Source organism: Diabrotica undecimpunctata, chromosome 10, assembly GCF_040954645.1.
Source record: "Diabrotica undecimpunctata isolate CICGRU chromosome 10, icDiaUnde3, whole genome shotgun sequence".
Lineage (NCBI taxonomy): Eukaryota > Metazoa > Arthropoda > Insecta > Coleoptera > Chrysomelidae > Diabrotica > Diabrotica undecimpunctata.
This window is the reverse complement of record NC_092812.1, coordinates 71953131-71966789: the sequence shown is the minus strand read 5'-3', so window position 1 is coordinate 71966789 and position 13659 is coordinate 71953131. Positions and strand designations below refer to the sequence as shown.

General features: G+C 35.7%; 1 protein-coding gene across 3 annotated transcripts in view; it reads right to left on the bottom strand.

The window, feature by feature from the left end:
* PRL-1 (protein-tyrosine phosphatase 4A family member PRL-1) overlaps positions 1-13659 on the bottom strand; it is a 134868-nt gene that overhangs the window by 54577 nt on the left and 66632 nt on the right. For 2 of the 3 annotated variants that reach the window (XM_072546638.1, XM_072546640.1), the window contains exon 2: positions 5077-5650. In XM_072546638.1, coding sequence (XP_072402739.1) covers positions 5077-5223 — 147 coding nt within the window. In that variant the 5' untranslated portion in view covers positions 5224-5650. Of the gene's footprint in view, positions 1-5076; positions 5651-11792; positions 11885-13659 lie in introns of those variants that run through there. The other variant, XM_072546639.1, reaches the window with a different exon arrangement.

Genomic DNA, 13659 nt, shown 5'->3' with positions numbered 1-13659 from the left:
TTGCTTCATAAATCATGTTTTCACTTTACCCTTCGTAATTTTTTACACACTTAAGGGAACGTTCAGCTAACACATAATAATCACCCAGTAGCTAAGTGTCAAGTTTCTGTAAGGAGTAGAAGAAGGAGAAAGAAGACGTGTTACGTGAGACATGTCTGTTAAGGATTAATATTTATATATGATCCTAGATAGACACATATAGAGAAACGTAATTAGAAAAGCTGTCTTCGTAATGGATTAGGGCAAAGAGAATAATGATTTATTAAGGTTACTGTAATTAATAAACTGTAAGTGGTTCCGTTGTTAAAAATGTTTATAATTTTTTTAACTTTACCCACAAAAACACATACATGCGCGCGAAAGTGTGTGTTTTGGCACCTATTCAATTATTTACAAGTAAAATTAAAAATTAAAAGATAAGCTAATATTTTTTATTGCGATATACCAGTCATTGAGAAATTACTTGATAAGGAAGCAATCATATGTACAACCTTGACAACTAAAATTACATTTTGTCTGTTTTACAGTTTTGGAGATTATATAACTTTATTAGCGCGATAAGCTCAACGACAAAAATATTACAATCATGCAAAAATATGTCGTGATACAGTTAGTTGGCTACAATAATGTAGCCAAAAACCAAAAATATATGTTTACTGTACTCGTATAAAGTAATCAAAAAGTAGAAATGACTCTTATACGTTGAAAAATGTTATTGTTTAAATAAAATTAATAACACTTCATTGTACTCGCTGCAGTCAAAGATGTAAATAAATCTCTAAAGAGAAATAAATCCCCAGGCATTGATTCAATACCAGGTGAAATACTACAGTTACTAGGTAACAAAGGATTACATATCATCCATTCTATCTGTGTCGCTGTTTGGAATTCAGGAAAAAAAGAAAAATTCAGGGCATCTCATTGGTGTACCTCAATTTATATCCCACTACACAAAAAAGGAACTACTACCAGATGTGAAAACTACCGCACACTGCCAATAATAACACATGCTAGTAAAATCTTGTTCCATATCATCAAAAACAGATTAAAAACCTATCTACATTAAATCCTGAACCTGAGACAACTCATTCAAAGTCTAGAGAATTTCAAGTACCTATGATTATATGCTTCGTTGACTACCAAAAGGCATTTGATTGTGTAAGCTGGATAAATATGTGGTCCATTTTAATAGAAATGGGCACACCAATGCACCTGGTGACACTTATTAAAAATCTGTACCAGTCCAATATAGAAACAGCACGACTAGATCAGAAGTTCTCAAACCAATTCAAGACCGAGAGAGGTGTTAGAGAAGGATGCGTGTTGTCACCTGACTTATTCAACATTTATGGTGAGCATGTCATGACGATGGCTTTAGATGGATGGGCCAGTGGAGTAACAGTGGCTGGTAGGAAAATCTCTAATTTAAGATTTGCTGATGACACTACACCTATAGCAGCAAATGAGCAAGAAATATTTAATCTCCTGCGAGAATTGAGTACTAAAGCAATAAAGGTGGTTTGAAAATCAATAAAGATAAGACAAAAATAATGGTGGTCGACAGATTCCACACTATTCAACTGACTAACATGTTACAGGAATACCAGATAGTGGACAGTTTTGTCTATCTTGGGTATAGTATAACTAACGATGCGATGGTAACTGTGAAGCAGAAGTTCGGAGACGTATTGGTATGGCAAAAAATGGGATGAGTCGCCTTCCTAAGGTTTGGAAAGACAGATCTATCTCTCAAAATATTAAGATAATACTGGTGAATGCCCTTGTATTCTCAATATTTCTCTACAGGGCAAAGACTTGGACTCTTCGCAGACGCGAGCGCCAAAAAATTGATGATATTGAGATGTGGTGCTGGAGGAGAATGCTGCGCATACCTTTCTAAACCAACCCGAGATTAAAAAAAGGCTGTTCACAATATGTTTGCAACGTATTCTGCAATTTTTCGGTCACGTGGTTCGCAGAGGTGACGATAATTTGGAGAAATTGTTTCTGGAAAGGTTTAGGGGAGAAAATCAAGAGGACGATCACCAAATAGATGCTCCGACCAAATTAAGAATTAAGCTGGAAACTCATTCTGCGAAGCTCTCAGTGCAGCTGAAGATAGAGACCAATGGAGGAAAATTGTTAGGAATATTGGAAGAAATCACGATCCCCAGTAATGGGGAAACGACAAGAGAGAGGGAGAGACAGACTTCACGGTACATCAATGCCTATTTCTGCCTGACGAGTTCTGTACCGGTAACAGAACAAATCAAATAGAAACAACAAACAGGGTTGCCCTTGTAGTTTTGTCACTAGCTAATGGTACCTTTAGACAGAAGACACTGCTTCACAAAATTTATAAAAACTTAGAGGTTCCTATCTAATTAGGGTCTTCTATTCGTTGATCTATCAGTCTGGTCCACGGATAGTGGCCACAACGGGATAGTAGAAGGGGGACAAACAGGAAAAAACAGAAAGAGATTTCCAGTGAAATTGCAACGTTTAACTCTATATCCTTGATATCGGAAAACAGATTACTGGAATTGGGATACTAGCTAGATAACATTAAATGGAACATCATATTTGGACTTAGTGAAGTAAGAAGACGAGGATAGTCTCCCGAAACACTAAACTCTGGTCACTTATTTTAGTATCTGAGAAATCCCTATGAGCCTTAAGAGAAATGTATACAGTCAATGCGTGCTTTAAGTCATAACGTATGGATCCGAAACACTCATTATCATCCTCACTCAGCCCTTTGCGTCCACTACTGGACATAGGCCACTCTCATTTTTGTCCATTGTGCATTTATGTTAAGGAGGTTTAAAGGTTAAACACTAATTTGATTGAAATTAACAAGAGCCTTAAAGTTCTCTAAGGAATAATACAATTAATGGATAAAGATGGAAATATCATCACCAACAGAGACGAATTACTAATGGTTGTAGAAGATGTCTATACAAAATCATACAGAAGTCAATAAAATCATGATGAGCAACTAACAGAAAAGTTAGAAAATTCAGGAAAAAGATTAGTCAACCAAGGATTGGAATTGATGCCTGATATATCAACAGACGAAATAAGGAACACACTGAAGAAAATAAAAAGAAATAAAGCCCCAGGAGAAGATAATTTCTTGATGGACTTTTGGAGAATATAACGAAATAATTATTCAACTTATTTCTGCACCAAAGTGAAACACCAACAAGATGGCACAATGCACTTACCATTTTATTATCCATAAAAGGGCGACCCAACAGACCTCGAGAATTGCCGACCCATAAGCCTTTTAAATACACAAGTTATTCACAAGAATTATAACAAATAGACTGGAAACAAAATTAGATTTTTACCAACCTAGGGAACACGTTTTAGGAAAAACTTTGGGACCAACGACCACCTCCACTGCATAAAAGGGATTATAGAAAAATCCATCGAATACAACCGACCATTGGTCCTCGCTTTCGTAGACATTCGCAAAGCATTCGCAACCATCACCGTAAGACTACACAAATATACAAAATGTATAAAACTCAAAAGAGGAATCAGACAAGGATACACGTTATCTCCCAAACTCTTTATGGCAGTTCTGGAACCAAAGTTCTGGAGTGGAAAGCCAAAGGAATCAATGACGACGGCGAAATGCTCTCCCACCTACGATTTGCGGACGACATTGTTGACAGAGTAGCCCAAAGAAGAATGAAACTCTCGTTACTTGGATTGACCTCAGAGACAGGGTTAGAACGAAGAAATAAGGACAGGCGTCAGAGATGTCATAGAGCGCATAGCATGGCTTAAGTGCAACTGGGCGTACACCAGTTGGTACCAGTGAGGTAGACCACCTACACCTCAAGACAAGGGAGAAATTAGGGGAGGCCTATGTTCAACTTTGGACGCAGAAGGCTGGATGATGATGATGATGAATTGATAAACCCCACTTACTATATTCTTTATCTATTTTTCGCCACATGTAGTGGATATCATCGTGATATTCTGCAAGTATTACCTTGCAATCCTCAAAATGCAAGCTGCACAGTTTATGATCTTCGATTTTAACACTCATAAGTTCACATTTTCTTTTCCAAATATCCAAAACCCTCTCCAATTAAATCTTGAAGAGCGTAGGTGGAATGCAGCACAGCTTTAGCGAAGCCTTTTGGTCACCTTTATCTTTTTTGTCACTTATTGTCCAATCTTTATTGAACTCGTCATATCATTGTACCTCATAGCATTCATGTAAATTGGTGGAATTTTCTTGTCTTTTAACACCTGCTACAGCTTGGCTAATGGGACACTATCATACACCTTTTGAAGATCAATAAATACCATCTGTGTCTCCATATTGTGTTACAAACGATTTGCTATTGTTTCTTTTATTAAAAGAATAAATTAAAAGTATAAGCCAAGAGCTGATATAGTTTGTCAGGGCCATATTTAATTAGTTCTATGGATACTCACCCGATCCTTGAGCCTTGCCACTATTCGTAACGTTGGCATATTAAGGCGTTTTGAACTCAAAATACTTTATTATAATCTCATGAACTCAAAATACATTATACTCAAAATATGAGTATATGGAAATACAGTTCATACAATAACTGAATAATATTAACTTAAAATAAATAAAGAATTGGAAAGCATGTAAAACCAACAAAGCATATTTAACGAAATAAAAGCCCAGAAGATAAGGTGTATCTGCAAGATATGTGCAGAGAGCCCATAACGAACAAATCGTACAGGCAGCAAAGATCCACGAAAGGTTGCGAATCTAAACAGAGAGATAGCAAAGATCTTAGAGTCGATTTTGGTTTTAAGAAATGATTGTTTTATTTTATACAAACTTAAGAAATACCTGGCTTTGGATTCTACTCGAATATCACGCTAAACCGCTTAGGGTTCGTTATTCGGATTGCATTGAATTTTCAAATTTGCATGAAATTTTTTTTTGATTAGTTCTGGTTCCACCAAACTCACGTATCACAAGCCGCCACTAGCGGGATCTTAGTAGGATAAAAATGTAAACGTCGTTTCTGTATACATTAAATATTTAGACCTAAATTAGATGAAATGACTCACCTGGATGTAACCCACGATGGTCTGATCAGCAGGTCTATCGGTGATGAGGAATTTGAATCCTTTGTATTCTATTTCTGCTGCAGCAGGTCTAAGATCTTTTTGACGCATGGCTGCAGGGATTCCTTGTCCTTGAGAATTATGATTCATGCCCCGACGTACACGAGTTTTCTTTAAATATCACACAATTTTTAGAAGACCGACTTTATGATCTCCAAATATATATTTAAAAATAAAAACTAGTTAAAAGATCAGTCTTTTTAAAGAAAGTTACTGTTTTTTCAATTGTTATTTATTTACACTAGGTTGATATGCTTAGCAATTGAAAGGAAGAACGCAACAAAAGTTTTTAGTGCAATTTGACGGATGAGAAACTCAGAATGACATATGATGTACTAATTTGGCGTCTTGAAGGATGAGGTCAAATTCAATATCTATGTAGCTGTGATGAAAATGACTAAGTTCGACGGCAGCCGGTATGCCTCTTTTTATCAATAATTTATTTGTGTTGAGCTTGGCAATATTCTGCGCTATCCAAATGGAACTCCATGTATGCGAGCACTGTCTCACCAAAATACTGAAACAAAAGCAATATATTAATTAAAATCAAAACTAAGATGTAACTAATTACATGATATAAAATGATAAGTTCGAATTATTGCTACTGGATGCGATTTACTAGCGCTTTCCCATTGACAACCGACATAGAGAAGAAGTTGCAATTATTGTCAATACAGAAATTAACAGAGTTTTGTCCCAATCTCAGAAAGAGTGATGCTCCTACAAATAAGGACATATTACACAAAACTACACACATAAAAAATGTCTAAGGAATACCATTATTGTTCCACTTTTTTCAATAAAAACTTAATAATTTTTTTGTTAATACATACCACTCGACTTGAAAACTTCCCTAAAAATCAAGGCATGTCATGTAAATTAATCTGTCAATTGCACTGTAATATTAAGGCGGACGTGACAGCGCCCCAACTACGTATGATTAATTACTTCAAATTGTAAAGAAACAGTGCCTCAAATTTTAGAGATAGTCTGTATTTCCTTTAAAATTTTAACAAAATAAGATTACTACAGGTTATGATTTGTTTTACACGCAGTATAATATAAGTCCCAGAGATATGGAAGTCTCTTTCATATCACTGATAAGTCCACATACTGCAGTATCAGAAAGCGAGTGGTTTCATAATGAAGATATTATACTTTTATCGTGGCAGGATACCAACAAAGAGGATATCCTTTTACGATGGGTAGAGCACTTTCGAGAGTTGCTGGAAGGGGAACCTACTAACAATATAGAGCTGGAATACCGAAATGAGGAACTCGTGGAACCCCCCTCCGTAGATGAAATGAAAATATCTATAGAAAAACTAAGGAACCATAGGTCCCCAGGTAGCGATGGCATCCCAGCAGAGTTATTTAAGCACGGTGGAGAGCAGCTCACCAAGGTGATGCGAGAAATTGTTTGTAGAATTTGGTCTGAGGAGCAAATGCCTGAAGAATGGAGCTTAGGCTTAATTTGCCCGTTACACAAAAAGGGAAACCAACTGGAATGCAATAATTACCGCGGAATAACTCTCCTAAATACAGCATACAAGATATTGTCAAATATTTTGCACGAGAGATTAAAGCCTTATGTTTGTTATAACATATGTTTCTTATGTTATGAGAAATGTTTCTAGGAGAATATCAGGCAGGATTCAGGCGTGGACGTTCAACCATTAACCAGATCTTTACACTACGACAGATCCTCGAAAAAGCGCAAGAGTTTAACAGATATGTATCATATTTTTGTCGATTTTAAGGCGGCATATGATAGTGTCTTAAGATAAAGTCTTTACAACGCTATGAATGAGTTAGGAATTCCAAAAAAAACTCGATAAAAGTGACAATGGCGAAGATGCTATCAACAGTAAAAATTCAAAACGACTCGTCAACCCCATTTCAAATACATAGGGGGTTAAGGCAGGGAGATGCACTGGCGTGTCAGCTTTTTAATGTCGCCTTAGAAAAAGTTGTACGAGACGCTAATTTAGATAGCAGGGGAACAATATTTAATAGACCAGTCCAAATTCAAGCATATGCAGACGACGTGGACATTATAACAAGAACTAGGGCGAGAACTGCGGAAATCCTAACCGAGCTAGTAGCAGCAGCAGAACGAATGGGGTTACAGATAAATCAAAATAAAACCAAATTCATGGCGAATTCATTCACAAATTTAATCATCAATGATCAAAACTTCGAAGCAGTCAAAGAGTTCATATATCTAGGGACATCGGTTAACCTCAATAATAACACATCTGAGGAAATAAAAAGGCGAATAATAATTGCAAACGGTGTTATCATGGTCTATCAAAGTACTTAGCTAACAAACGTTTGTCTCAAAAAACTCGTATAAGGCTGTATAGAACACTGATAGTCCCCGTTCTCACATATGGATCAGAGGCATGGACGCTAACGAAAACAGATGAATCCGCTCTATCCATTTTTGAAAGAAAGGTGGTACGCAAGATATTCGAAGCGGTCTGTGCGAACGGAATATGGAGGCGTAGATATAACTTTGAACTGCAGAATATCTACAAGCATACGTTTGGTGGTAAAGATATTACCACTATAATTAAGCGAAACCGCCTGCAGTGGGCAGGACATGTAGCCCGGGCCCCTGAGTCAAACATGATAAAAAAGATTCTAACAGCGCAACCCGTGGGAATGAGAAGACGGGGTAGACCAAAGCTGAGGTGGATGGACGGGGTAACACAAGATGCCGAGATGATCGGAGTCGGCAACTGGAAAATGCAAGCGAGGGACAGAATAGAATGGCGTAGAAAGCTTGAGAAGGTCGAGGCCCTCTAAGGGCTGTAGCACCATGATGATGATGATGATGACGTGGCAGGATAATCTTACAATTACAAATACGTTCTATCAACATTATCCACGGAGATTATACACATGGCGCAGCCCAGATGGACGAACAAGAAATCAAATAGACTACATCCTAATAAGATCGAGATGGAAGTCGTCGGTCCTCAACTGTGAAACATATCCTGGTGCAGACTGTGGAAACGATCATCAACTCCTGGTATTGAACGTTCGACTTCGTTTTAAAATACCCAAAAAAAGGCCCCTAAGAAAAGTCATGTCTCTAAATCCATCAAAAATCAATGACTTCCAACAAAACCTTGAAGAAGCTCTTTCTTTAGACCAGGTAGATAGTGACCTTGAGAGCACTTGGATCTATCTCTAAGATACGGTAATCGAGGCTGCAAAAGACTGTGAGGCAGCGGTTTCCACGGGCAGTAAGCCGTGGATATCCGATAATAAGTGGACTGTGATTCAACGCAGAAAATAACATAAAACTAGATACTGAACAAACGATGAATACACAGCATTATCGATAGAAATCAGAAAACAGTGCCACAAAGATAAACCTGATTACATCTCTCAAATACGCAGAGAGATAGAGGAACATAGCTGTCGAAATGAACAAAGGGATTTATTTCACAAGATCAAACTCCTTACCAGAGAATTTAAATGTCAAACGTGGTCTGTAATAGATAAGGAATGTAATCTAAAGACCGATACTGACGAAATATTGGAAACGGCGAAACTACTGTGGCGAGATATATAAAAACGAGGTACCAGCAGAAAATCATTGGCCCTCTGACTACCCTAGAGAACCTACTGTCTTACTCGCTGAAGTCAAAGATGCAATTAAATCGCCAAAGAGAAATAAATCCCCCGGCATTGATTCAATACCAGGTGAAATACTAGGTACTAGGTTACTAGGTAACAAAGGATTACATATCATCCATTCTATCTGTGTCGCTGTTTGGAATTCAGGAAAATGGCCATCTGACTGGTGTACCTCAATTTATATCCCGCTACACAAAAAAGGAACTACTACCAGATGTGAAAACTACCGCATAGATACCTATCTACATTACCAAATACTTCAGGAACAAGCGGGGTTTGTAAAGGGTAAAGGTACAGGGGAACAGATTCTGAACCTGAGACAACTCATTGAAAAGTCTAGAGAATTTCAAGTACTTATGATTATATGCTTCGTTGACTACCAAAAGGCATTTGATTGGGTAAGCTAGATAGATTTGTGGTCCATTTTAATAGAAATGGACACATCAATGCACCTGGTGACACTTGGAGGAAAATTTTTAGGAATATTGGAAGTAATTACGATCCTCAATAATGGGGAAACGACACGATAGAGAGAGAGAGAGAGGACAATCGCCAGATCTTAATTCCATCGAGCATGTATGGAATATGCTCTATGACTATCGTTGCGTTTAATAATCTTGTTTTAGTAAAATTCTAAACTAAATACATATTTAAAATTTGAAGCATTATTTGTTTACAATTTAAAGCAATTAATCGTATGAATTTGAGGCACTGTCACTTTTGCCTTAATAAAACTGCAATTGGCAGATTAATTTACATGACATCCCTTGATTTGTAGAGAACAAGTTTTTAAATCGAAAGGTACGTACATATTGCCAAAAAATTATTTAAGATTTTAATGAAAAAAATGGTATAATAATGGTGTTCTTTAGACATTTTTGATGTGTGTATAATATCCCTATTATGTTTATTTTCATATGAGAGCCATGATATATTGTATTTTTAAGATTATCAATCATAACCCTATAAGCATATTTGCTGGTACCATTAATTTTGTTAAGTACCAATTAATATTGACTTGATAACAGAATGATTGGTTAAAAAAATAAGCAAGCACTATTTTGTCGGTTTTAAAAACAAATTATTTGGATTTAAACAAGTGATTAAATCTTCTCAATGATTGACATTTTCATGTCCATTATTTATCTATAGGAGACATGATATACGCACGAGTATATAAACACACTAAGAAAACAGACAATTCAGTGTAAAAGTATAAACTTGGTTCAGTTACGAAATTATGAGGATTTGCTTCGAAAGTTATGGTCGTTTTTATGCAAGACAATATTAGTATGCACTTAAAAAAATAATCTATTTAACAAATTAATCCTGGCAATTATTTTATTTACAGACAATATCGAGCCATTGCAATAGCCTTCAAGAAGTCCCAACAAAAATATTTGAGAAACTCTTGTGTTTTATTTGCTAAGCCACGTAGTTATCGGAGGAATCCTCCATATTTTTGGAACTATTAGACGAATTAAAGTAAAAATAGTGTAGTCTCGTAATGTTAGACTTCATGGATTGATTCCAATAAAATCATCTTGAACAAATACATGTGCTGTTTATTCACTTCAGTCTTATACAGACATACTAAAGATAACAATGACGCCAGCGATTGGAGATAATATTAACCTATCTTAAGTGAATATAAAGTTATTTAGAGAAATAACTTCATTGTAAGTAAAGTTGTAACCGATGTTACAATACCAATTGTTTTATTATATATATATATATATATATATATATATATATATATATATCAGTGCTGTAAATTCTCGTTACTTTTTGTAACGATTCGTTACTTTTAAATATCAATACCGGGTACTTTGTCTGGCGAAAAAAGATTAGTTAGTGTCCTTGTTGTAACTAACATAACAATAAAGAAAAGAAAGACCAAATACGTCAATATGCTTTACATAGTGCAAACAACTTGGTTGCATGTGAAAGCAAAAATCATGATAAAAAAAGAAAAACAGAAAAGGTTGTAACAGCCTGTTTTGATTTGCAAGTAATATTAACTACACTCCAATCATAATCATAAAGATGATATGTTAAAATCTTTGGTTGGTTACGTTAGCGAGATTTATAGTGGATCCACTACTTCAAAACATTTTAAAATTCTGAACTTATTTGGAATTAAACAATTGGAGCATATTTGAGCGGTTTTAATTTAACTGTCGATGTTAATAATGCTCGAAATTGTTGCTGGAATGATGTAATTAGTTTTCAAATATCCGGAGCCGAAAGCAGAATGAAATTGTAAATTATTTCTGAATGACTGATATTGGAATGATGCCTCTAATAGAACAGGAGTTAATTATTATTACGAGATTCTAATAACTATAACTTGGAAACGGTTAGCGATGCGTTGTCTAGGTTATACGGCATTCAAATAAAGGTAGAAATTAATGCAAAGAGAGTGATTAATAAAACTTATTTTTCTTAATAATGTAACCAACGGATTCCACCCAAACATAACGTTCTAATACAATTTTCCGAATGAATTCACAACCAAACGTTTTCACAACTACAGGTTTTTACAACGTTCAAGGGTATTTCATCACTAATTGCGGTCTTTAACGAGATTTATAATGAATCAACTTCTTCAAAACCTTTCAAAATCCTACAAGCTGAAGATTTAGTTACTGGATTACAATTTCGATATTTTTTAAACTTAGGATGATGCGGTTGTAACGACTATTTTTAACTATCCTATGAACAAATATACAATATACGTTAACAAAAATACGCTATTTTAGAATATTTGTGCACCCGGTATATTCTTCCTTAACTTATACAGGTACAAAATTTAATTTATCGTAAAAATATTGAGGGCTATATATGTTACTTAATGTATTATTACTAAAGATCTAGTGATAAGGTGTAATTTATATTTGTACATAGTTTTAAACTTTAAAATGAGCATGTAATAACTTTAACAACTAGAATTACGACATTCAAAGTACAGAAATCTATTATCGAATGCTCACGTAGTAAATACTCACGGAAGGCCACGTAGATATGTGGGACACTTTACATCTTAACAGTAACTGAAATGATTACCTCGATACATTCTTAGTCGATATCTTATCATTGCGGTAAAAAAATGATAATCTAATTATGAATTAAAAAAGACGATTATTGAAAATGATAAAGTTATTTATCGAAACTAGAGAATTTCAACCTTTTCAGTGTACGATGTACTCTTCCTCAATTGGAATTGCTATATTTTCTGGTAATTAACCACAAGTTCCGTGTTAAGCATAAGTGTTCCGTGAACAGTACCGAGAACTGGAAGAATTTGAGAAAAAAAAATATGACCCTTGCGTGCAAAAATATGACATGAACACGTGCATAAAAGGATTAAAAAACTAACAGGAATGCGAAAAACAGTTTAAACTATGCAACTATAGATGAAAGAGTTGCACTTATTTAAACATTTAAAAATATTTAAACCAGAAAATGCAGACATGGACAGAGCACAGCTTTTTGAAGACAAAGAAAGAACTGAAGACAGCAACAGAATTTAAAGATGACACTGGGCGTGACATTATAAGAGAAGAAATAGAATATGCATTGAAAACAAGCTTCTTCTTCTTAATCGTTAACCTGATGCAGGTATCGTGATATCATGAAGCTATTAGCTAAATTTCCCAATGTTCCTCCAAGTTTTTCTATCTTCTGCCATTCTAGCACATTCTGACAATGGAGCGCCAATGGTAGCAACAATATGGTCCGTGTATCGTGTGGGAGATCTACCTCTATTTCTTTTGCCTTCTACTTTTCCCTGGATGGTAAGTTTTTCAAGACCATTTCTTCGAAGCACATGTCCAAAATAGCTTATTATTTGTTCTGATATTTGTGTTCTTAGTCTTTTCTTTATGTTTAGCTGGTCCAGTATGGATTCATTTGTTCTTCGGGCCACCCATGGTATTCTCAGCATTCGTCTCCAGCAGTACATCTCAAATACATCTATGTTCTTTTTGTCTTTCTCAGTAAGGGTTCAGCATTCCCATGCATAAGTAAAAACTGGAAAAACTAGACTTCTTACTAGTCTCATTTTTGTATCGGTAGTTATTTCATGGCTTTTCCAAATTTTTGTTAATTTTGCCATAGCGCTTTTTGCGATTGCTGACCGCCGCTTTATTTCTTCAGTACAGCCTCCTTTGTTGGTTATTAATGAGCCCAGATACACAAATTTATCTACACCAATCATGATTCTCGTTTTATCTCTGTTTATTTTAAGGCCCATCGTTAAGCTTACGTCTTCTATCCGTTGTAGCAGGTGAATCAATTCAGCTTCAGAACTAGCGAGGATAGTATGTAGTATCATCTGCATATCTCAAGTTGCAAATCTTCTTCCCGCCAATGGTGATGCCACCGTTCCAGTCCTCAGTAGCATTCCGCATTATCCATTCACCATAGATGTTAAATAGAATTGGGCTTAGTATGCAGCCTTGTCTCACGCCCTTTGTGACCCTGAAACTATCGGTTAGTTCCCCATTTATTCTAACTCTGGCATAATTGTTAATGTACAGGCTTTTAATTAGCAGTATCAGATGGTTGGGGACTCCCATTTCAGACAAAACCTGCCACATTTTACTCCAGTTGACCAAATCGAAAGCTTTACTATATCTATGAAGCACAAATATGTTCTGATGTTGAATTCTCTGGATTTTTCTACAATCTGCCGTACGTTTAAAATTTGTTCTCTAGTACCACGTCCGGGGACGAAACCTGCTTGTTCCTCCGCAATGTTAGGTAGTAAAAAGGGCTTTATCCTCTCGAGAATTATGTGTAAAAGTATCTTACTGCAATGCGCAATTAGAGCAATTGTGCGATAATTGCTACATAAATCTTTCGCTCCCTTTT